The 25,671-nt window shown below is 33.2% G+C and overlaps 2 protein-coding genes and 1 long non-coding RNA gene across 3 annotated transcripts; all 3 read right to left on the reverse strand.

Moving 5' to 3' along the window:
* Positions 1-11,291: 11,291 nt before the first annotated feature.
* LOC112286954 (uncharacterized) lies at positions 11,292-17,904 on the reverse strand. The gene is made up of 9 exons (XM_024529439.3): positions 17,617-17,904; positions 16,841-17,240; positions 16,458-16,654; positions 16,183-16,305; positions 15,762-15,958; positions 14,594-15,606; positions 12,244-14,213; positions 11,858-11,972; positions 11,292-11,585 (listed from the first exon to the last, which is right to left on the reverse strand). Exons 1-7 carry the CDS (start codon positions 17,758-17,760, stop codon positions 12,796-12,798), a joined length of 3,492 nt encoding a protein of 1,163 aa, XP_024385207.1. The 5' UTR covers positions 17,761-17,904; the 3' UTR covers positions 11,292-11,585; positions 11,858-11,972; positions 12,244-12,795.
* A 1,931-nt stretch (positions 17,905-19,835) lies between these two features.
* LOC112286958 (uncharacterized) lies at positions 19,836-20,638 on the reverse strand. The gene is made up of 3 exons (XR_002971170.3): positions 20,502-20,638; positions 20,338-20,390; positions 19,836-20,138 (listed from the first exon to the last, which is right to left on the reverse strand). It is a non-coding gene; the product is annotated as an uncharacterized LOC112286958 (long non-coding RNA).
* Positions 20,639-22,172: 1,534 nt separating this feature from the next.
* LOC112285739 (phospholipase A1-Igamma3, chloroplastic) lies at positions 22,173-24,134 on the reverse strand. Its single transcript, XM_090248698.1, is given in 5 exon segments — positions 22,173-22,927; positions 22,970-23,585; positions 23,587-23,674; positions 23,804-23,948; positions 24,125-24,134. Coding segments are annotated over 5 exon segments (1,209 nt in total). The 3' UTR covers positions 22,173-22,577.
* Positions 24,135-25,671: the final 1,537 nt, after the last annotated feature.

The raw sequence follows: 25,671 nt of genomic DNA on the forward strand, positions 1-25,671 counted from the left end.
TGTGAAGTTTGTGGAATTTTGTGATCAATAGCAATAAAAAAGAGGGTTAATAAGAAAAAAAATGAATTTTGTGAAGTTTAGAATTTTATAAGTTTAGAGGGTTGTTCTTCAAAATTTTAGACTATTGTTCTTTAAGAACAATAAAGTAGAATAATGAAAAAAACAATATGGAAAAGGAGAAGGCAATGGTGCAAATAGAAGTGCAGTACGACAAAGATATAGAAGACCAAAAAAAACATGCATCTCATATAAAGAAAAATACTACAAAAGTTGAATGCAATAGAAAGAGGTAGAAGCATAAACAAGAAGAGCTGGTAGAACTTATAAGAGCATGTCATGTAAAAGAAGAGGAACTACATCAAGAAGAGAGGCTAGCAATGATGGCAACAATAGCAATAAGGAGACATATAACATGTTTTAAGGCTACTACAAAAGATTTTCAAGTCAATTATTAAAATAAAGAAAAAAATGAATCAAACATATGAATGAAAGGAAGAACTAGAGAAAGAAAAGAGATTGCTAGGAATAGTAGTAGTAGCATTAAAGAGACGTGCAACACATTTAAAAGCTGATGCTCAGGATTATATTTATATATTACTATTGAAAGCATTACATGATATTAGATACCTTTTAGCAAATCTTTAAGTCAATTGCTATAATATGGCAAGAATAAATCAAACATTTGAATATTGTGGGAGAATTTTTTGGTTGACAAAGAAAACTACTAGATCATGAATTAGACCCATTGTTATCTTCTAACACAACTAAATGATAAAAATATAATCAAAATAAAATTCTAATTAATATTTAATTATCATGATTCAATAATAATTCAAGATATTTAAACATGGCTTTTATAAAAGTGTCTTAGTTTATTTTCTTGTCTTAATAGCTAGTAGATTAAAAGTTGGTTAATAGTTTTATTTTTTTGATTTTAGAAACTCTTTTATTGCCTTAAAAAAGCCATAAATTAGTAAAAATAGGATAGAAGAAGTAAATTATTATTATGATTAATAATATGATTAAGTTGAGATTAGGATTAGATTAAAAAATTCCTAAGGTAGATTAGATTAATATCCAAAGATTGATAATTTGTGGAACATGGTCCAAATTAAATCTTTGGCCACTAAAACAACTACCCAGGGCAAAATATGAAAATATTTGGAAATTGGCAAGTAAGATTGGAGAGCTAGCTTTAAGCTTATTTCAAAGGCATAAGGCTTATTTTTCATAAGATTTGAGATGAATTTGAAATTATTATTTAAAATTAGGATTTATATTGATGATTTTGGATTTATGCAATACAATTAGGACTAGCACTCTTAGCTAGTTCATGCAATTGGTATCACATCTATAATTCAAAATTTGATAATATTTGATTAATTGGATGTGCTAAGTGCATGTAAATGTTTTTTGTTAATTTAATGGTGCAATTGAGAGATATTTGATTTTTGGTACAAGAGGTTATCGGAAGTTGGGAGTTTGGGATTGAATAGGATTTCTATGATGATTAAAGAACTACAAGTTGAAACAAGGTGAAATTTGGCATGGTATTAGAAGAATTAAAGATTAAGCTATACACCAATTTTGAGCTGAATTTAATAATTGGAGAAGAAAAAATTACTACTAGAACATTTACATCAACTTTTAAGTTGGCACCTAAGTAATATTAGTGTATTTTTTTGGACATGTTTTTACAATTTATAAGTTGGATTGAATTGGATTTTTTTTTGAGCATATAAAATATTTATAGTTATATTTGTGTACAAAATTTTGCACTAAGTAGATAATGAGATTAAAATTTATAACTTGTTTAAGCTCACTAAATAGGATTAGAGATACAAAGAGAAATCAAAATTACCTAATTATAAAAGTAATTAGGTAATTGGAATTTCTATATAATTGAGGTTACTAAAAAGATTATTTTTCAATACTTTGTATTGGCTTTAAATAATTTTGAATTGAAATTCAAATTACATTCTTTTTATATGGATGAAACATATTAAGATTTTTTGGATACTTATAAAATACAACTTCACCTTCCACAGCCATGTGCCTAGTGCATTTTCAAAAAAAACAACATATAAAATGATACCATATAGAAAAAATATTGTAGAGGGGAAAAAATTGCACTTCCTTTGCTTATTATTCTTCCAGATTTACTTGTTTCTATATATGCATTAGAAAACAAGAAGTTTGAAAAGAAATTTTGTTCGTACAATTCTATATTTGCTTTTACTTTGATGCATGTACAAAGCATTGGATTCGAGCTTGGATAAGGTGTACTTATTTATAAGATCTAAAGAAGATTCTACTAGATGATTAAAAAAATACAATCTAATATGATTGTGTCTCCTAAATTTTTTGATGCTTATATTTATGATACAAATAATGAGGTAGCTCACAAGCAAGATTTGTATACAAGATTGGATTGGACACATTTGGAATTATAGAGAGAAATATTAAGGTAGCTTAATCCATATATTTTTATTTTTGAACAAGCTACAAAGTACATTATGAATAATTTTAATGATGAAATCTTTGTGGTCTTAATTATAGATCAAAAATACCTTAAAAAATTAGATTCATGTCCATACAATGCACCTATAAGTAGAGAATGTGCAATGATTATGCTTGGTCAAGTCTAAGAAGTGAGTAAGCATAATGTAATGGTGAAATACAAGAATGGAGGTTTAATGGTAATGGATGCCCTTACACATACACGTGATTTAATGTAGTATGATTTTTTTTTTCTTTGAGGATGATAGATGTTTAAGCAATGTGGAGCAGTTAGATAATAATAAGTAAGTAATAATGCAAGGATATTATACCTATTGTATGCAAGTGCAAAGAAATCAACCATCACTCTTGCATACAAGAATTAAGTTGAAGTAGTAATATTTAATGCATATGGAGGCAAAAGTTGAGAAAAATATATTTAATTTTTGTACAATGAATTAGGATATACTCAAAGCAAAATTGTATTAGGGGCTTACAAATTGGTGATGGAGATGCAAGATTAAGAGTTGTAAAAGTTGAAAGAAGGATTATTTTTCTTATATCATTCTAAAATTTGCCACAATTTATAATACAAGTGTACTAAGATGCAATGGCAATTATAAGAACTAAGAATATTTCTAGTGCTTTTATTAAATTTACATGTAATCCAAGTTGGAATAAAATAACTATTAAGTTCTTTTCAAGGCAAACTACGATCGATAGATCAAATATTGTGGGTTGAATTGTCATGAAGAGAAAGGAGATATTAAATGATATAATAAAGAAGCAACAACTAAGAGAAGTAGTTGAAAAAAATTTGGATACATGAATATCAAAAACAAAGTTTGCTATATTTACATATCTTATTGATTTTTAGGCATGAGTAAAAAGTGATGACATTGACATGTTTTTAATGACATTGCTAAGTTTTTGATAGCATTGATAGGTTAATTTTGGTCAAATTGCCTTTGAACAATAATACAAATATATTATCAAACAATGATTAAGTATCTTTTATATGGACCATGTAAGGTAGCATATCCCAATGCCATATGTATAGTGGATGGTATCTACAATAACCAATATCTCTACAAATTTTCTAATAAGTCAATATTAGGTGACAATGGATATCCCTTATATTAACAATGTGATGATAAGTATTATTTTTTAGCATACAAGGCATGGATGGAAGTATACCAACTAGTATATTATTTTTCATAATCCATATTTAATAAATATGTTTAATACTCATATTAATGTTGAAATTTCAGCTAAAAGCAAGAATATTAAATATCTCTTCAAGTATATGTACAAGGGCAATGACCAAGCTACTATTAAGATAATAAGGCTAATTGATGAAATAAAGCAGTATTTGAATGCTAGATATTTGAATATAATTGAAGCAATTGATTTTTTGTTGCCATTTTGCACACATTTTGAAAAGCGACTTGTGAAGTGCTTGGTGGTATATCTACAAAGTCCATATAATGTGGTAATTAATACAATAGAAGACTTGTTGTAAGTAAAAAATCATAAAGCAAGAGATGAGATAATCCATATTGCATGGTTTGCCTATAATACAAAGAATGAGGCTTTGCACAATGTTCTTTACATCAACTTCATATGTAGATATGTATGTAAGGAATCAAGGAGTAGATGCTAGAAGTAGTAGCAGATTGAGCAATCTATAATGAAAAGAATGTGTTTTATACCTTCTACAAGCAAATTATATTTTTTGCTTTTGCTTTTGATTGTTGTTGCTGAAGTGCATTTATTTAAAGATCTTCAAACTATTGTCAATATTGTACACTCTTCTTTCTAAAATTCTTGTGGTGTATTGGACCTTCTTCAAAATAATGTAGAGTGGAATGCATATTTAAGAAAAGCTTATGTAGATCAAAATTTTACACAACTTTGCAATTTATTGATTATTAGCTTATTATTTTGCTTTTCCATTGAATTAAAAAAATTATGGAAAAAAATACCTTGATGAATCTATATAGTTTTAGCAAAGAAATATGTATATTATTGAGGATATAAGAAATATTGTGTTATTGATGTTGGACAAAAAGTTGGCCTATTCAAATAAGAACTTGAATGGCTTTCTAATAATGCTATTAGCAATTTGACTAGTAGCAGCAAAAAAGATAAATGCATAGCTTCAAGCAAAACTTTAGTACAATTACATAGCATTGCAAGTACAAGTAAATTGCAACTTCAAATGGTTGAATCTAAAATAAATCCATATGGTTATCAATATCCTCAATGTTGTGTAATTAAGAAAGAAATTCACATTTTTTCTTGATGGTTCCAAGAGGTTATGTAAAATGTTTGTATATAGTATGTTCTTAGTATCAATACACGTATATGGTGATATTGCTATTGTAGTGACTTCATTGGATATTGCTACTCTATTGCTTTGAAGAGGTTGCATAATGCATTTTGCTTTTAAGATTCTTCTTAATATTTATCATGATTATTTTTGCAACATTATACCTTTTAGTGATACTATTGAGGTTATTATTTTGAAAAAACTAATTGTTTGAAATGAAGTGCTATCTCATCATTGATATATATATATCAAAATTTATAGATTACTCCTTATATTATTTGAGTAGTCCGTATATTGTCATATTATGGATTAAAATACGACATCAATAATTGGTCAAGTCATTGCATTATTTGCAAAGATTAAATACTCTACAATATTGAATTTTTTTATTGATAAGATATTTTTTTCTTTGATTATTCATTACATAATACAAAGATATATAAATATTATGATTATTTTGATACCAAAAAATATCTTAATCAATAAAATCAATACTATCATTAAAAACTACATTTCAAGCCATAAATACATATATTTGTTGATAAATACTATTGCATGTGAAGATAATTAAAAATATTATATAGAACCAAGTTTTTGAATACTATCATAGTTGTAAGTATTTAGCTCGATTATTTGGTATTGAAAATTGAAATTCTTATGATATTATTACAAGATTTAGACCTAGTAGGTGGTCTTTGCAATGAGGTGCCTATAGTTGTCTAATAATTTCTCTGTTGACTTATTGTTGTACAAATTAGCATAGATGGTCATGTTGAGAACTTGGTAGCCATGCCTATAATCACAACCACAATAAGTACCACGCATTGGTCATTTACGCTCATGTTTAGGCAATTCTTTCTTTAGCTTGTGTTTGCCATAATTATAAAAAAAAGCACAAGGATAAACTATGAGCACTATTGGTCTCCATCTACCACATCCTATGTTTCCTTATGGATAACTGTATGTGGAGTTATCACATGCAAGCAATTTAAACATAGAGTTTGTGAGTTGTTTACTTAAACAACAAATAATAAATGTGGGATATGATGAATTGTTGAGATGTAAGGACTTATGATGGTTTGAAAGATTGACAATCCTTAGCACTAAGCTTAAAATGGCTACCATGATTGCTACCTTGACATAATAGTGATTGTTTAAGTTAAAGAAATCAATGCTAAATTGTAAGGCAAAATAACAAAAGTTATATTATTTTATGTTTTTGTTGTTTTAAATTTTATTGTTTCATATTTTTGTTGTTAAGTGTTTTGTGTCTTTTGTAAAGAATTATTTAAAAGTTTAAATATTTGATTGCAAAAGCAAAGCCAATAGATTTAACTTTGTATAAAAAAAAATTACACAAATTATATTACATCAAAGACTAATTTGAAATTGATCTAATTGCTGAGATGACATCATCTCACTTACATAAATAATTTTAGATTATTCTTTTATGCAATATAATATTTTTATTTTTATTTTTAATTGCAATAAGGGGCATTAATTGGTTGTTGAGGTATATTATGTTTTAACATATATTATTTTTTTAATATTGGATTACAAATTGACCACTTTATATCAATTTTTTTTACATAGAGTTCTTTATTGCAACTTCATTCACCTTCATTGTAATTGTTACTTTTGCAAAAGGTTCTTTTTTGCAACTTTATTGCAACTTAATGTGCTCTTTACTACAATTATATGTATTAAGATAGTTTGAAACCTTGAATTTTTTTGACACTAAGCTTAAAATAGCTACCATGATTGCTACCTTCATAAGGTGGTGGCTATTTAAATCAAAGAAATAAATAAAGATCAAAATTATATATATGTTTTGTTTACTTTTTTAATGGTCTTTTTTTATATCAAGTTATATGCTTTATAAAATTTTCATATTTATGTACTTTTAGTGTATTCAATAGATACAATTTATTTAATCCAAACATACTCGACATTAGTTTTGTCAATGGGTTTACCAACTTGATAAACTTGAAAAGATTTGAATGGTCAAACATGACCACATAAAAAATGTTTGAGTGGTTAAATATTGTATAAAATTTTGCAGTTCATATCCTTCAAGGTTTTCAAAATTTTGGATCATAATATGCTGTATCTACAAAATATTTAGAATACATTCTAGAGCATGGAAGAATGATCAAATGAATGAATGAAACTCTTTAGTCCTCTGCAACATATATTGGCTATTGTGAGAACTTATGTTGAGATGTAAGGACTTATTGAGCAATTTTTGCACTATTTTGAGCTCTCACAGATTTTGTCTTATTTTATTTGTTAAGTTTTAGTTAAAAGTCGTGTGTCAATCCAATATATTTTATTAGTAAAGTGACAACTTTAAGTTAATTTGGTTAACATTTATATGGATAGTGATGATTGAAGTTTTGTATTCTTATAAATACATTTTCTTAGATAATACCATTGATAAAAAAATTCAAAAATCTAAGAATATTTTTCCATATTTAAAATTTTAAAAATACTTAAACTTACTAATGTATTTTCTAATCAAGAATATTTTATATAAAATAAATATAGATTTTATTTTATATTGGCATTTTAGAAAATTATAAATTTCTTTAGTACATAAAAATAACTAATAAGTTAAATATTGAAATCCTTAAATATTTGAAATAGATAGAATTTTTTTACTATTAATTTAACATTACCAATTCCTATGCTACTAATAATACATTCTAATGTCTATCTTTTATTTTCAATAATTATAGAAAAATGTATTTAATATAGATTGGTCATACAACAAACTACTATCAAAAAATTATTTTATAAAACAAAAATTAAAACATGTATTTTATGAAAAAAAAAAACATCGTATACAACATAAAGGCCCTTGGTATCAAATGGCTTAGGTATTGAATTCTTTAAAACTTTTTAAACGATTATTAAATATCACTATGCAAAATTAATTTATAAATTATTTAATTTTTTTTTCTTAAATTTATAGTAAAGGATTTTATTGTGTTATTCTTTAAGCTATATTATAAATATATTTGGTAATTAAAAATCCATTATGTTATTAAATACCACTTACAAAATCCTAACCTAGGTTATAAAACTTAGAGATTTATTATATAGTTGTAAACATGATTAACCAAAATCAAATTATACTGGTCTATATCAAGCATACATTAGATAATGTTATTTTAGTCTATAAAAAAATTTACTTGAAATAAATTCTATAAAAAATATTTAATGATATTTTGATATTAATACATTAAAGTATATTATTATATCTCTTTAGTATTTTCGTTTAAAACTATAGAAGTTTTTGGCTGAAGTCGTTAATTTATAAGTATGAAAAAACTCTCATTTATTAAGGTGGAGTTGTAATTAATAATAATAGTAGTTTTTTTTTTTTTTTTTTTTTTTTTTTTTAGTTTTAAAATCCGAATTGCCTCATACAAAGATGAGTTAGAGAAGGATGTTTTTTAATATCATATTCTTATATATAATTGGTAGTATTTTAAATGCTATCTAAATATTTTAATTATTCATATATAAATATTAAAAAATAAATTTAATTTTTTATTAGTCAGTACACATATGATTTAACTATTATTTTAGATATTATTTAGGAAAAAAAAATGGAATTTTGTAATATCAAAATTCTATTAGATCAACTAATAGTTAAAAGAAAAATCTAAATATAAACTACTTGCATCTTTTTTGGTCTTGACATCAATTTTTAACAAATTGACATAAATTGCGACCAAAGAATATATTTTGTTCTTTAGACTTAAATTTTTTAAGATGGTCTATTTTAATACAAAATTAATCAGTGGATTGAATTTTTTTTATTACTTTTATACTTTTAAATATACATATATATTGAATTTGGTAAGTTTTTATATAAAAGGTAGAGAAATATTTAAAATGCAATGAAAATGATCTTAAAAGATATATACAATATTAAAAGATATATACAATATTAAAAGATAAAAATTATTTTAAAAAAGAAGACACAACTAAAAAACATTAATTCTATTAAAAATACTTTAACAACAATTTCTCCCATTATACATTATTTTTTAATATAAATTTATAAATAGAAAATCAATTAATCTACTCAAGCATCTTTCTTCATCTAGTTTAGAACAATGAAAAATCTTTAATAAATCTCAATAAAATTTTATTGAATAAATTAATACAAATTTGATAAATATGATGTAAAAATATGTAGTCTTCTAAAGAAAAATTGTGTTGTGTATATTTCAATAAAAATTTCTAAATAACCTTATATATATATACATATTCCAAATAAAATTTAAAATATTATGAAATAAAGTAAAATTTTAAAAAATATATACATTAATTTCTCTTGTTTGACATATGAAAATACACTTTTAATACACAAAGACATAAAATAGGAAGATGAATCAAGCAACCATCTCAATATTCTATAAAACAATAAAAATAATAATTTACTACTTTTAGAAAGTTAAAAATAGCTCAAAGAATAGAAATAAGGTACTGGCTTATTATACCAACTAAGAAATTGGTGGCTATGGAAAAGACCTCTGCTTGCTTTTGATTTACAACAATTAATATTAAAAGAAGATGTCTTTGTGGTCACTTATATTAAGTACTTATTTTTGAATAATTAGGAAGCAATATGATGCCATAATCTTTAATTAAAAAATATAGACAAACTCTAAAATAGAACATAGTGTGTCAAATTTTCTTATAACATATAAAAAAGTTAGTCACTCTCAAACTTTGTAAAGTATGTACAAAAGCTTTCAAAGGATTTTTATAATGTAGTGATTTTTAAAAAATAAAATAGAATATGAACTTAGCTTATTTAGATCATTTAAAAAAGCTAAATTCTACATATCATGTTCATTCAAAAATTTAGTATTCAAGATATATGATCTTTTATATTCAACAAAAGATATTGGAAAGAGAAGTGAAGGATATAAAATTGGAATAATTGTATAAGTCAAAGAAGATATAAGATTAGCACACCACTTGTAGAGTTTTAATTTTGTAATATTTTTAACCTATAGAAACAAAATTTAAACATATATTTTATATATTTTAAAAATCGTCCATGAATAGATATTTATGAAAAATATTAGGAATATCAAATATTTAATAATAATAATAATAATAAAACCAGATTATGTTTTATAAATGATATAAAAAATAAAGATGATAAGTAGAGTTTAAAATAAAATAAATATTAATTTTTAAAGTTTTAATCATTATCATTAATACACAAGTGTATGTGTGTGTGTATATATATATATATATACATATACATCTATAACCTAAACAGTTCGAAAATTTTAAAAATATATTATTATTTTGATTAATTACTTAAAATCCTATCAACAACTAATAGATAGTTTAAACTCAATAATTTTAAATGATATTACTTAATATAATAAATCTATTGTAAGATTTCATTACACTTGGAGGGCTAGCGAAAAATAATTATAAATAAGAATCATTTTCTTCAACATAGCATTAAGACTATTAGTTTTTAGAAAAAGAAAAAGAAAAAGAAATAACACTTAGGCAAAAAGAAGCAGCATTAGAAAAGAATATATCCATGCTTTTCAAATAACTTCACTGGTAACAAATACAATGGTTACATGAACAAATTTCCAGTAACAAATTAATTGAGATAAACAGAAGAAAAAGATTATTACAATAAATGTAGAAGTACATCAAATGGATTGCATTTTATCATTTGACTGATTAATTTATCACAATAATAAAAAAAAACATAGCTTGGAGATGAAATTTCAATTGAAAATGCGAAAATTTATGGTACTAATGAATCCAACAGTTAAACGGTAGAAGCAGATCCAAGGTGTCGTTACATTTTTTTAAGAAAGTATTTTAAAAAATATTTCAATGAGAAGAAAGGAGTCTTAGAGGTAGTAGCACATATTAATTTAGATAGGTTTTAATCTTATTTCATTTTACAATAGGTTAATTTTCAGATCTAAAATTAGACCAAGGAGGAATGAAATTCACAAAGCTGAATTAGTGTAGATCTCTTCTTGAATTTTTGGAGTTTTTTTGAGCCTAAAGGAATGCAGCTTCAAAGATGTGATTGAGCCAAAACAATGCAAGATTGTAGGGTGAGATTTTGGAACTACAGTAAAATTTCCACAACAATTCGGAGACGTGACCAGATTTATCTATGAAAGTGATGCAGAAAAGGTTCATTAATAAAATCTCAAACCCTCATTCTGTTAAAAAACATTATTGCCATGTGTTTGTGTAAAAAGAAACATTGGAACATGTATTTCATATCAAAACTTGAGTAAGAAAACCATCAAACCATTTCTAAGAATCACACAGCAAATGATTTTTAACAAAACATTTTCCTTTGTTGTGAAAAGAGCATCAAAACCATTTTACTTTGATTTTGTTCCAAAAACTAAGGAGTTCCCAAACTAGTAGTAAAAGCACGCAATATTTTGGATTTGCAAAATTTTAATAAAAATAAATAAAAATAAGAATAAAAAACCATCAAATAATTTCTAAAATTATCTTATCAACAACTCATCCTACAAGAAGAAGAACATAACAAAAAAATTTAAAAAACTCATATGGATACAAATAACTTTAAAAAACACCTAAATCGTTTCTGAACAGCACCTCGCCTGCCTTATTGCCATTCACCAGCAACCAACTTGAATTCAAGAGAAAAAGCCATCGATGCATCCACAGTTGATCCATGTTGCAGAGCTACTCTGGCATTGTTTGCCTGGTGCAGGTTGTGAACACAATCAGCATTGCACACTCTCACAATCTAGCAGCAGCTTTTGGGAAGCATACAGAAAATGGGTGAGTCTAAGACATCTGTAAGTTCAGGAAAAAAAAAACAAAACAAAACAAAAAAAACAAAAAAAACAAAAAAAACAAAAAACAAAACAAAACAAAACAAAACAAAACAAAAAACAAAACAAAACAAAAAAAAAAAAAAAAAAAAAAAAAAAAAAAAAAAAACACTAGTGATGAGTGTGGATGAGCTCATACCTTCATGGTCTACGTTTCGGCTTGCTGCAACTCAGCTGGTTCCTTAGTATGAACACCCCAGTGGGATCTCGCGATCATATCCTCACAGGACGAGCTTGAAATATTTCAGCAACACCTGCATTTCACCGCCAGTCAAGAGTTTTAGTGTACAAATCCACAAGCATAAACTGATTCTACGACAGTGAACAAACGACCACAGAGACGCATGTCGACCCAACCTTCCACCTAAACGATAGATGCACAAGGGTCAAACAAATCAACACTAGAATGGAGAACCTCTAAAGCAAAACGCTTCTTGGGACGTTAGTGGCATTCGCTGACCAACTTCTAAGCCAAGGGAGGATCACCCACACAACAATCGAAATGCTTGGGAAATGAAAACTCACTGTTTTCAACAATTTCTCTCCGTCGGTTCTGAACGCGTTCCAAATGCAAAACACGAGCACATGGACAAAAAAATTCTTTCCTCACCCACTGCGGGCTGCAATCTTTGAAACTCAGCCCGCAGGATACGCTGCGGTGCTGGATTTAGGCTGGGCTTCAGCTCTTCTCTACTACGTCACTTTCATAGACAAGATCTGCTATTGTATTCCTGTCGATTACCAACTAGTATCGCACTTTCGGTGAATCTATGACACGCTAGAGAACACACGAGTAATCCATAACGCAATGGGCAGCTACTAAATCGAGTTTACAAACGAATGGTAAGGATTCCTGAGCTCGAAATAGTTGTCTGTCGCCCACAATGTATATGGTTTGTTGTGCATCTTGGGAAATTTTACCTTGTGAATGGAAACTATCATAATAACACATCCCATGACAATTAAGAATAGGACCCACTCAACTTGCCTATAAGAATTCTATTAGTATACCAATAACCCTTGCGTGAACTGTCCGAGAAACGACATTCTGGTGCACTGTCACGACCACATGAGGTACTAAGCTAATCTGGCACCATTTGCACTTGCTCCATACTCACGGAAAACCCCAAACTCAGAAAATGAGAACGAGGATACACTCATAGCATGCGCTAGTGTTGATAACGATCGTGGTACAACATGAGTGTATGTGTCAAGCCAACTGTAGTCCTCCTCGCACTCCCATTCCTTCATCACTCGAAGTCGCTTGGATGAGGCCGGAAGCCAGTACATCCTCCCGTCCAACTCTGAGAGGCTACAGCAAGAGGCACTAAGGTGAGGATCCTTGCAAGGTTGGCCCCATCCTTGTCTCTGCCTCATAAACCCCGCATTGACATCAATCTTTTGTTTTCGACTTTGGGGTGCGCACCAGTTCACCTTCTCTGAGCTTGCACCTTCGCCTGGGCTTACACCTTGACAATGCTGACATCTTGAGGAAGGCAATGGTGTTAGAGTTTCATGCTTCCTTTTCTTGCCTTGACCTCCAATGTAGCAGTCCTCCAAAGCTGCTTTGGGAGCATCTACCAAAGCCTTCGCAGAAGAAGCTAGGTATTGATTGCCTTCTTCTTGAGCAGCTAGCTTAGAATCTCCGGTGGCAATAGATTCATAGTCAGCCCGTTCAACGTCATCAACAATCATGTGACCTACAGGAGTTTGAACGGACTGATCTAGCACCACTTGAATAGAAACGCTCCTTTCTTGTTCACCAGAAACATGGGCTACGAAAGTAGCGTCCTTCGCGGTAGTTGTCAAGGAACTCTGTTGCCCTGGTTCAATATCAGCACCATGTCCTCTCTTCGTGCTTTCTTCTTCATGAGTTGCTTCACTAACTATGTTACCATCTGAAACAGGCCTTCTCAAAGGCTCGTGACACCCAAATCTCCGTTTTTTGATCTGGCTAAGATTGACGTCTTCATCCTTGATCGCATCCTTCTCTACATTAAGCGGCGATTTGCAATCAAGATCAATGGGGACTTGGATGGAGCCTGGCAGATTTAATGATATGGCTACATGGGCATTAGATCTTGACAAATCTGGAGGTTGTCGCAGTCCTCTTGGTTCACCAGCTTCGGACTGTACAAGATTGCTGCAAGATAGAGCACGGGGAGGTTTTGGTGTCACACGAGGAGCTAACTTGAAGCTCAGACTTGGAATGAATGACTCTTCAGCTGATGAGTGAATGTGAGCTTGCTGTGAAGCCTCTGGCAACCCGGGCCGGGACATACTCCGTTTATTGAAGGCCGGGGACGGATCAACGTTGTCATCGTTGCACGCGTTGGGCGCTTTTACCCAGTCTCCAAGAGACAGCCCTCGGCCAGCGGAACCCAGTGCACCGTCGTCTTTGTGCTCTACATTACAGCGAACAGGATCTTCCACGATTGTTTCTGATGGATTATTGTCGCAAAGCTCACTTCCTGACTGTTGTAAAATTGTTCCTCCTGACGTGTTACAAAGCTTTAATTCTAATGCAGGGATATTTGTTTTGTTGAACAGAAATTTCTGAATCGACATCATACTATAACTTCAATGGTGTCAGACGTCGACTTGTCAGCCATATCATTGCACAGGACGTTATAGCTTCTGGACAGTACTAAATTGTTTACAGAGAAACAGGGGCGCAGGAGCCGCATAGATAAGACACGCAAGCAAGCTAATTCCTGAAGTGTTGCTGGTAAAAGATGACCTTGCAAATCCATGAACCGATTGTTCACAAATCAATTCTATGCATACCAGGCAAAGTCGAAACCAGCCGAAGAATGCTAAATCTATTTGAACAGATAAAACCAGTAGGCTCAGCTTTGAGGATAGAGTACCATACCGGATGAATGTCTAGTGGATTTGAGATGCCCAGCAGGTTCCATCTTCTGCTCCTTGGACTTTAAAAAAATTTGGTCCTCTCTCCTACAATGACTTGCCAGACTTATCTCGAAGCTACGCTGCACAATAGACGGGCCTTGAGTTTTCGGTTCCAATGATCCATCCCTTGTTCTAACTGAGGCTCCAGAGGATTGAGAATATTTATTCCTTTCAGAACTCGCTCTCCCAGAGGCCAATCCAAATGGAAACTTGCTGACAACGTTAGTGATTTCATGTTCTAAATATTCCGATTTAATTATGGAACCAAGGAACGTCAAGGCTTTCGTAAGACGCTCCATGCGCACTATGCAAGCTGACTCAGCTGCACTTGGTCCACTCTTTGCCTGCATAGATGATTTCAAAGCAATCTCGGAAGTGTCTAAACACTTCAAAGAAACTATACCGGACAATTCTTTATCCTCCCATAGAATCGTTTCAGTTCCATGTTGACCCTCCTTCTCAGAAAAGGCTATGCAATCGTTATCATGGCCTTTCGCCAAACAAACTTGTTGAAGACACTTGGACAGAAGTATGCATACTTCATTCCCAAAGCTGCGAAGAGATTTTTCACAGTCTTCATCGCCCTGTATTTGTTGGACAAAGTCAGGATAGCTCGCAAGCCAATTGCAGAAGACTACTATCGCAGGGAACAAATGGCTGCAACATGGCTCTTCCGTTCTTGTGCAATGCTGTAACACAACAGTCGTGAATTGTAAAGCAAATATAATGGCTTGCATCACAAACGGTGATATCTCTGGTCCATCTGAATTGCAACTGCTCCTCTCTTTCTTGGGCCCGACATTGTGGATGGAAAGGATTAATAGTACCACCAGTTGCATGACGCTGAACGCTTGATTCTTGAAAGGATTCGATTTCTCGAGGGTGAAAGAGGATGTAATAAGCGTATTGTCTTGAGAGAGAAGCAGCTGCGCTTCTCGAAGTAGTGGCTTAGAAAGTTCAGATACTTCTTCCAGTCTGTCCAAGACGTTAATAGAAGGGTGAGGCTCTGCACTAAGACGTTTCTAAACTACTTAAAGAGGATATGCTTCACGAGCATGACAAAGATAAATAACAAATCCAATTGGACAACATAACAAAGCTGAGAAGACGTGGGTTGGAAAGGTTCGAACCCTGATTTGTTGAAAAGGAGTCCAACAATAGTAATGAAGTGCACACGAAACCGTCTTTGCAGTCTAGCAAGAGGACACTCTTTGTGGGATTCGGTGCTGGACTTGGTGGTATGACTCTCAAATGGTTGTGCCATTTGAATGTCAATAGCCACATCTTCTTCAGGTGAGTTCGAAAGCTGAGAATTATGATGTTGATTCTGCAAGTAACCATGAACGTATGGAATTTAAGATTTTCAAACTTGATTAAAAACAAGATTCTCAAAGCCTCAAACTTGCACTCACCCAATACAAGTGAGTTAACGAATATGTACCTGCTAAGCATGCCATAGCAAACCAACTCAGAAATTTTTGAACATGCATCATTGAGTGGAACGAGAAAGGTTAAAGAGGCAGGCTTAAAGTCGGTGCGAAGAATATATACCTTCTCAAAGAGCAACTTGGCATTTGCACGAGCAGTGGTAAAGGGAAGAGGCACAGCTAAGCTGTAGAGATAATGGTATAAAGCCTGCAGGTTGTCTCCTGCATAAGTGGCCAGCACACCGAGCTGCATCACCAATATTGTATCAACAATAGGCACTGTAAGGAGAAACAGATTGTCCCGATCCTCAATTATGAACATTCATGAAGCTCAACCGTAAACAAGAAGAAGGAGCAAAACCTTGCCATAGCGCTCCACATGTTTATTGGTGCAAGTACCTGGTTATGAGGGTTGCCCCCGACGGGCCACAGAGCGGAGGCTTGCCGATAATAATTCGCTGCTACATACCAATCAGGAGTACGTCCTTCGACAACCAGGTGAAGTTCTTTATAACGAGATAAATCTCCCAAATATATGTAGCATCTGTGGCAGACACACTGGCATCTTCTGAACCTATCGTTGCTGCTGCTAATTTCTGGCAATTAATTATCAAAATAGACTTCGTAAGATGAAAGACACGAAAACAGAGCCTGAGTGTCTAATAAAGCAATGAAACATTGAAAATCAATAAAAAATTGTCTCTCGAGAAGAAAGGCGTCCAGCAGAAGGATAATGGTGAATACTTCCCGAAGTATATCCAGAATAGTGAAGTTGCACGTACCAGTTATATTGCTGGAAGAAGACAATTTCCCTGAGAGCCCATGCTTGGCCCCTAGCTTTGCAATCAGTCCATGGTAGAACCCGGTTGCTTCATCGAGAAAGCACTTGTACTGACCCCCTACTCTTTCAAATTTCTGCTGCTCTACAGCTTTCTTCTTGTTAGGAACGTTTGCAGCAGCAAGAGCAGCCGCTTTGAGCTTCCCTAGACGGGCTCGGAATTCCTCTATGAAACTGTAGTGAAGTCGCCACAGCTGCTGCTCTATCGACTCTGATCTTGGCAGATTCTCGAGAATGATATTCTCATAAGCTTCGCGAATGTTCGTGGTCAATGCTCTTACAGCTCGATCGAATGGGCCTTTGCTACGCCGCAGCTCCGCAAGCTTCAGTTCTTGCTCGTTAATCTGTGCAGTGAATAATTTTCAACCACTAACAAGGTTGAATACAAACGTTTAATGGAATCAAGCACAAGGATGCCTCAGCAATTGTGTCAGCTGCGGACAATGCTCTATCTCTGAGGCTGGTAATTTCAACTCGAGAGAGTCAGAATCTACAAAGTATGTGGGATCTACCCAGAATCTCTGACCTCGAGAATTATCTTGCAGACATGCAAAACAATAATTAGCAAGAAAACACGGTTCTAACAACCAAAGACAAGGGTTTCAAACCTAGAAATCTCGACAGCAACTCATTCAGTAATGTGGGGAAGTGTATGTGCGGCGTGTAAGGCGCAATGAAAGGACACAAAAGGAAGAACAATGGATGCCCTGGAGAGAGAACCTGAGCAATGCGCGGTTGAGAAAGGGATCCCCGCCCCGAGTCATAACTTCCGGCGACCATTTCCCCTCGCTCAAGCCACCAGGTAAGAGAATCAGCTCCTGAGCTTGGTCGAACACCCAGCTCCTGCATTGCAAGCTTCTTCATCGACAAAGCACATTGCTTTCGCAAACGATCTAGGGAAGGATACTTGCCCTGGACACCACACGGCTACTTCAAAATCTACCATTGTGAGTGCAACAAGACGGGGAAGAAGCCAAAACTGATGAAGAACCCAAAAACCCATTCCCCGCGCGTAGGGCTGCGCGAGAATCCCAACGGGCGATCAGTGCATGTCCAGCCAGCCAGCACCGAAACTTTCCCCTTGCCGTCCCTTCCAAGGCCTGCGCTTACCGACCATTCAAAACCCGGGGCGGTGTCTCGTGGCAGAAACCCCCTTTCAACGTTACGAATACAAAAATTTGAACTGGTCTGTGTGGCTAGTTTGTGCGGTGTTTTGTACAAGGATGAACTATCACCGGCTGAAAACGTTACAATGGAAATTGAGTAATTGAAAGAAAAATAGAGAAAATAAAGGAAATATATATATATATATATATATATATAACTATACACACATGTATTGTTGGGCATAGTCTGTGGATGTGTGTTATATACAACGTGATGCCTATGTAGTGGATAAATCATTCTTTCAGTGTTTTCCATAACTTAATAGATGATGATATTTTAAGTGTTCAGATGGTTTTGAGGTTAATCTTGGAGTGACATTGTTAGGTGTTTCGTAAAGGTATGTGCAGGAATTTGAGGATCTATGTACCTTGTTTTTAGTATCATTGACGTGGAGATTCACGTATTTGTTGGTTGGATCTAGGAATGTATATCCCACCGACCATCAAAAATAATTTGGATATACATCTTTTTTGGTATGTGGATTTTTTTTGGATAAAAGCAAAATACAGACCTGGCTGAATTAGAAAAATATGATTGGATTATAAGGAGATTCTGAATCCTGAGAGTAACAAATTGAAAAGGAACCTTGAAAATACATTGTGTAAATAATATTAAATCATTTTCAGGAATTTTTGGTTCTAAAGAGTTTGAAGAAGCTTTAAAATTGTCCTTTCCCAAGTTTCCCATGTGGTTTCAAAAAGCGTTCTATTCATATTAAAGCACCAATGTGAAAACTAACACAATTACAATAAAATAAAATAAAATCATCCACTCAGAACAACAGAATTTTTCAAAGTAAAAAAGGGGTCAGAAAGCCCTGTCTCGACACCGAATCTATGCCGAAATATATTTAATTTAGTGGATACAAAACTTACAAAATAGACCAAGCACACACACATCACCTGAACAAGGAAATTGTTCTCAATATTTCTATCAATTGTTTCACATATCGGCCCCCTAGTTTTACAGCAATGAACAAGTTTGTCTCATTAATACTACACTCAAATTTCATGTTGACCATTTCCTGCCAAAGGTTGAAAAATGACTCGTGACTTTAATGGCTCTATTCCAAAACATTCTTACAACTGTCAACTATGGTATATGAGCGCTTACACAGACAGATACAATGCAGTCACTACTCGTGCAAAGAGGAAGTTTTATCTAAAAACACGTGCCTTGATACAGGGAAAAAATATGATAAATTCACGAATTACACATATCAAAATTTGCACGAGCACTTGCAGCCAACTTGCTTGTCCTCCATCAACAAATAAGATCTCCGATGCACAAACACAGGTAGTGTTGTTTCCAACGATGATGTCTGCACTTTACTATGGAAGGAGAAAAAGCAACCTAAGTTTTGTGAGTGCTGAAGCTCTTTGAAACTTAACAGGACACAGTACACCATTTGCAAGCAATACCTTAAACTATCACCCGCCTCAGCTACCCACAATTCCAAGGGAAAAACACATCCAAAGGAAACAGGTGACAATGAATAGGCCTGCCTCATCTGCCTAATTCACCAAACAACCAAAGCAAGAAATCCGAAACTGTCAAGAATGGTGGTGGTTGAGGATTACAACGGGGTTAGATTTTTACTTCTATAATCTTCTATAAATGTCACAAACAAGCCCCAAGAGAGCAAACATGAGACATACTCCTCTACTCCTTTAGGGTTTCATATTGCTTCTCGAATTACACAAAGTACAGACACCAAGACACCATATGGACAGTTTTGTGAGACTGCACAAAGAATACACGCGAGAGAGGAATGACGCTTCAAGAGACTCATAGATTAACAGTTCCTTTGAACGACTACGTTGCTTTTCAGACATAAGAAGTTGCAAATATTATCTGCCAATATGAACACTTTCAAGACAGTTCTGATTCCCAGTTCACACCTCAAAACAGGCAAACGGCATACAAGAGTCCAATTTCCATGTCCTTGCTTGAGTTCAAGCGATTAACCAACTTCATTCTGTCACATGAATTGTTGCTATTTATTGAAAAAATGTCTGAAAAATACTTTTTGACGCCTCTTGTCAGGTCTGGCGAGTTACACACAATGAAAGTGCCTGCAACACCAAAACCCGAAAAAGATTAACACTGACACACATGACATTATCAGAAGCCACACACAAATGGGGCACACGTTAAAGAGGCGCTTGCAACAAAAGAAAGTTTAGTCGATAAGTGGCTTAGTATCCCGCATCAACAACCGAAGGCACAGATCTGGAGGTTGCGACGATTTGAGATCAGGTCAACCGTGTTTACATTAGCAAACTATGCAGCGCAGTGAGGTTGCTTCCATTCCAAAGCCCCCCCATCTGTACAAATCCAACCAGCCACAATGAAACCCAAAAATTCGACAATAAAACCCCAAAATTGATAACGAACCCTAACAGAAACGAAGTGTCAAACATGGCAACCGCTCTCACCTGGAGAGTCTGAGACAGGAGGAATATCGATGGGCTAGCTGATAGTGATAGGAGCTGACAAGCCCCCATCAATGTCAAATTCACCATACGATCCTCGAGCCGCAACACCAACTCTCTTCTCCGTCACCGTCATGGTGATCACTGAACTACTGTACCCAGAAAGTAGTCTTTGTTTATCTGAAGGGGAAGATCAAAGCATGAAGACTACCCACAAAGTGACAGGGGGTGAGGCATGAGAGGAAGATCGCAGGGGTACAAGCCAGGCCTCATCGCGTAAATCAGGGCTCGCAGTGTGGAGAGTAAATCAAGGAAACTCATAAAATAGCATATGGCCCTGCGATGAGGCCTGCAGTGTGGAGAGTAAATCAAGGAAACTTTATTGTGGGCCATATGCTACTTTATGAGTCTGAGGTGGAACAAGTGGTGATTGTGGCTTCCATGCATGCAGGAGTGTGGGCTCCTGACGCCGGATTATGCTTTGCTGTGCTTTCAGAAATGCTGCCATAGAATATTCATGGTGTTGGCATTTGAGGAGGGAAGCACAATCTGTTTGCTCTTTTCGGGCTTGTGACCCACTTCTAAGTTTTCTGCGTGTGTGTGCGCTTCTTTTAACTATCCATAAATATCTCACGCATGTACAGATAGACGTGTGTAAGAAAGAGTCTTCTACACTTTTCTTTAATCACAACAAAATAATTGATTCAATCAAACATTTCATCCTACACAAGATTGCAGCTGTTGCAATTCTAATGACTTCACTCAAACTTCCAATCCATATGTACAGCTGCCTTTCACATCATCAATCCCTCAAAAACTAATTACTTCATGTAATTGATCAAAATTTTGAGAATCAACTTCAACTACATATCTAGTGTTATTGGTTGTTTTTATCAATATTAATTTTTCATAATTCATAATTTTTCTTGCAACAAATGCTATCAATTAATAAGCACAACAAATATATATATATATATATAAACAAATATAAATATATATATATATATATATATAGAAGTTGGATGAAGCTGGCAGTGTCATTTGTCTTGCTTGAGAATGCATTGAGGACTTGGTTGTGGAAGGTAAATTAGAAATTGCAACAATAACGATCTTAACAATTCTAATAGAATCCTAAATAAACTCCAATTATACCTTAGCAATCATATTCATATCTTAATCAATTCTTAAAAAATCATTAAGTTTTTTTTAAAAAAATCATAAAGAAATAATTAAAAACTCTAAAAAAAAATTAAAATCCTAAAAATCAAATATTTGAGAATCTAATCCAATTAGGTTTCTATATTCTACAATCTAACCATTTGATTGACTTTAAATTTGCAAAAAAAATCAAAACAAACACATTTACACCCCATCCTCCATCTCTATTTCCATGTTGCCAACCCTCATCCCCGTTCCCAACCCATTCCCCCGTTCCCCTTTTTGATTGTTACTTCGCATTGAGAGGGCCTCTCCTCTCAACACATGCCACTCCTTCCAATCCCACACCCCTCTCACTCCGTCTCACAATGTGTTGTAACCAAAGATGTCCTACACATGACCTACTTACTAACTAACTCTGTGCAGCGACTATCCATCATTGTGGCATGGAATTTTTGACACAGAAAGGCAGCACCATGAAAACGAACGCACTGCCGTTTGGTTGTGATCCAGACCCTCTCACAACCTGCTCATGTCTGTCTTTTTCTCCAGCACTCTCTCACTTTGCAAAAGCTTCCCACCCCCAACGCACTGCTCACCTCCCACTTCAATGCCACCATGTCCTTCTCGCAGCTGCAGCTTGCCAGGGACGTGGGGCGCCACTGGTGTGGTGATGTAGCATCAACTTGTGATCCAATACTATAGTGAACCGGCGATGCTTGTGCCGCTTTGTGTCGATTCCTTCCACTGCCAACCCATGTGTACTTGTATCGTCCGCTTCATGGAAGATGGAAGCAAGCTTGTGCTGGCAAGCTTCACACCCATATAAGGCCTCCCCTACATGCCATCCTCCACAAAGCTTCTACAACGCCCTTGTAGGCTGAAGAAAGCGCTACACCTGCTTGCCTGCCCCATGAAGTACTACGACTTGCTGTTGTGAAGGGAGAGGGATTTTGAAAGAGCCTTTGATGCATCGACCACCTCCTGCTCGGGAGGGACAGGGCGGTCTTTAACAGCTCTTTCTGGTTGGAAGTACCTGTTTTGATATTCGCAGCATTTCAAGCCTTTGTTCTCGACCTGCCACCAACATTCTGGTACGTACTTGTTTTCTTTGAGGAATCCACAGTGCTTGTTGACGAGCATAGGGTCTCGGGTCGGTGGCTTGATATACCTACTATACCCATCAATCAAGTGCAGATACACCTCTAGGTTGTGATGCATAACAAAAGAAGAAAGCTGCTTCTTTAGCGGCAATTTGGTCAAATTTTCCACTGAGAAATGATGCCCTTCGGATTGGTTTAAGTGCAACTATTGCTGATCGTCAAGTAGGAATTCAACTTCTAATTGGCGGTACATTCTTTTGAAGCACTCAAGAAGGTGTGTCTTAGGCACGTGAGGTAGTACGTCGCCTTTGTTCACAATGCAAAGAACCTCGATTCCAAGGTCCTCGACTCGTTGCTTAACCACACCGTCACCAACGCGAGGACCTCCACAGGAAAACTCCGTTATTGGAATAGTTCTCTCCTGATTGATTTGGTTCAGGTTTGAGTTTGCTACATCGTATGCGAAAAGAAGTCTCAGTCCTGAACCAAGTCTGTGTTCGCAAATCGTAATGCTCAGCTCATGGCCGTCGTCTTTGTATTCCTCAATCAACCTTCCGATTTCTTTCACCGCATACTGTCGAGCATTGATCTTATTAAATTTTGATGAATCGTCGGCCAAAGTATACAGGCTTAAAAATCTGACTTCAACTTTAGGCGTCGACTTGTCATCATTGCTTCCGTCTATGAAGGCACACGAAACGAGGACATCCTGTGCATGCGCGGCCCATTCTAATTCCGTGACGGTGCCTCTTTAAACTACCAGAATATCTCGTCTTCCTAGTCTCTTGATCTCCTTCTCGTCTGTACAAACTGCCACATACTCAATCCCATTTGATTTTTTGACTCCAAGCATCCTCTTGCTCTAATTTCCTCAGGAAGCTCCAAACTCTCACATTCGCTGTGGCGTAGATGCAACTGACCATGCAAAGTAACGGTCCAGCTTGGTGAATACTACAGAGTCCCCAAAAACATCTTCTCTCGGATCTCCTGCAATCCTGCATAGACCAAAGTTGAAGTGTAATGGAGAGCGAAAGAAAAACGGACCAAGTAACAGTGTAGCCCCCATCATGCAGATCGACCACTTTGAACAGACTGTCCAGGGAGTAGCGGTAGCTCCCGCAAAACTTTGAGTGCTTGTCACAATCGACACTGTTGAAAGAAACTGAACTCGGACGAAGACCACCCGACACTGAAGCACGAGCAGGATGCACAAGTGCCGGTTGAGTTGGGAACTTGAGAACGGGTTGCGAACTTGGGAACAGAGATGAGAATTGGGAACATGGAAATGGAGATGAGGGTTGGGAACATGGGAACAGAGATGGGGACAGATCATGATTTAGACAAATAGGTCAATTTAGACAAAACTCTGGGTCATTTTAACATTTCCCTAAATATAAATTTAAATATATATATGTTAATATATATATATAAAAAATTAAAATTTCAATCATGATTAATAAATATAAATTTTAATTGTATAATATTATAAAAAATTAAGATATATATGTATAACAAGAAGATCATTTAGATTTTCAATAATGTTTTATTTTATTTTATTTTATTGAGTGAGGTAGTTGTTATAAAAACTATTTTGATGTTTTATTGTTTAATATTGATAAAATAAATAACAAGAAATACAAAATCATATAGGAATATGTTCTAATCATGTTAAAACACAATGGAAAAATATTAGAACAGCAAGGATAATTTTAATTGGTATAGATAAAATAATACTTTAGTGACAATCTTTATTACTCTATTAGAAAAACCAATCTATTAAAAATTTGTAGTAGCCTTTTTAAATATGTCATTAAAGCCAATTAAAAACAAGGATTGTTGATTACTTATTATTGCATCAATATGAAAGTAAAAAAGTACAATATTTTTTTTTTATAAAATTTGAATAATCTTAAAAAAATAATGTAGTATATGAAGTATAATAATTGATATATTATATAAAACATTACAGTACTGTAGATTATAATTAGATGTGTTGCACCTAAGACAAGTAAATAGGATAATGTTTTAAAATTTATGGTAAGTTTAATAATGATATGAATATTTATAGATATTAACAATATTTTTATATTTTTTTCTTATATTCAATTATTAAAAAAAACAATCAAAAGAGTCATTATTATACTATCTAATTATTCTAAAAATATTAAATTAATTTAAATAAACTAATCCAAGGTTTTATTTATCTGTCAACTGCAATTATTTTTTTGTATATTGATAAATTTTTTGTGTATACTCAAACAATTATAAAAGACATCTTACCAATGCAATACTATTGTACTTACAAATACACATTATGTAGATCCATGCACATGTATATATATATATATATATATATATCAAAATTTGTTTTTCAAAGGCATACAACCAATTACTCTTTGAATCATATGTATTTTTCTTCAATATAATATTTAAAATAAACACTATAAAAAATTTATTTATCTTTAAAAAGAAAAAGGAAAAAATAAATAATATATATATGTATATATATGTATATAGATGCGGATATATTTATTTAATGAATTCAATTATATCAATTAGATTTTAAATATTTTTTGCAAAGAATAATTATTCCCAAAAAAAAAAATTATAAGATTGAAGATGATTATTAATAGAAAAAATGTTAAAATACACCTTTAACATATGTTTTAACACCTTCTTTGATCACTTAGAGCTTTTCAATAATAGAAAAATTATAATAATCCAATATAAAGTAAAATATTTGTTTTGAAATAAATTGTTAATGTAATTTGAATTTCGCATATACTTTTTAAAATATTGGATTTTTTCAAGTTAAAAAGACTGCCTTTATTTCAATATGTTCAATTTTGAGGAGTAATTTTATAAACTAATTATCGAAGAACATATCATTTTATTCATATATGTATATATAT

This window comes from Physcomitrium patens, chromosome 1 (assembly GCF_059467195.1).
Source record: "Physcomitrium patens ecotype Gransden chromosome 1, ASM5946719v1, whole genome shotgun sequence".
Taxonomy (NCBI): domain Eukaryota; kingdom Viridiplantae; phylum Streptophyta; class Bryopsida; order Funariales; family Funariaceae; genus Physcomitrium; species Physcomitrium patens.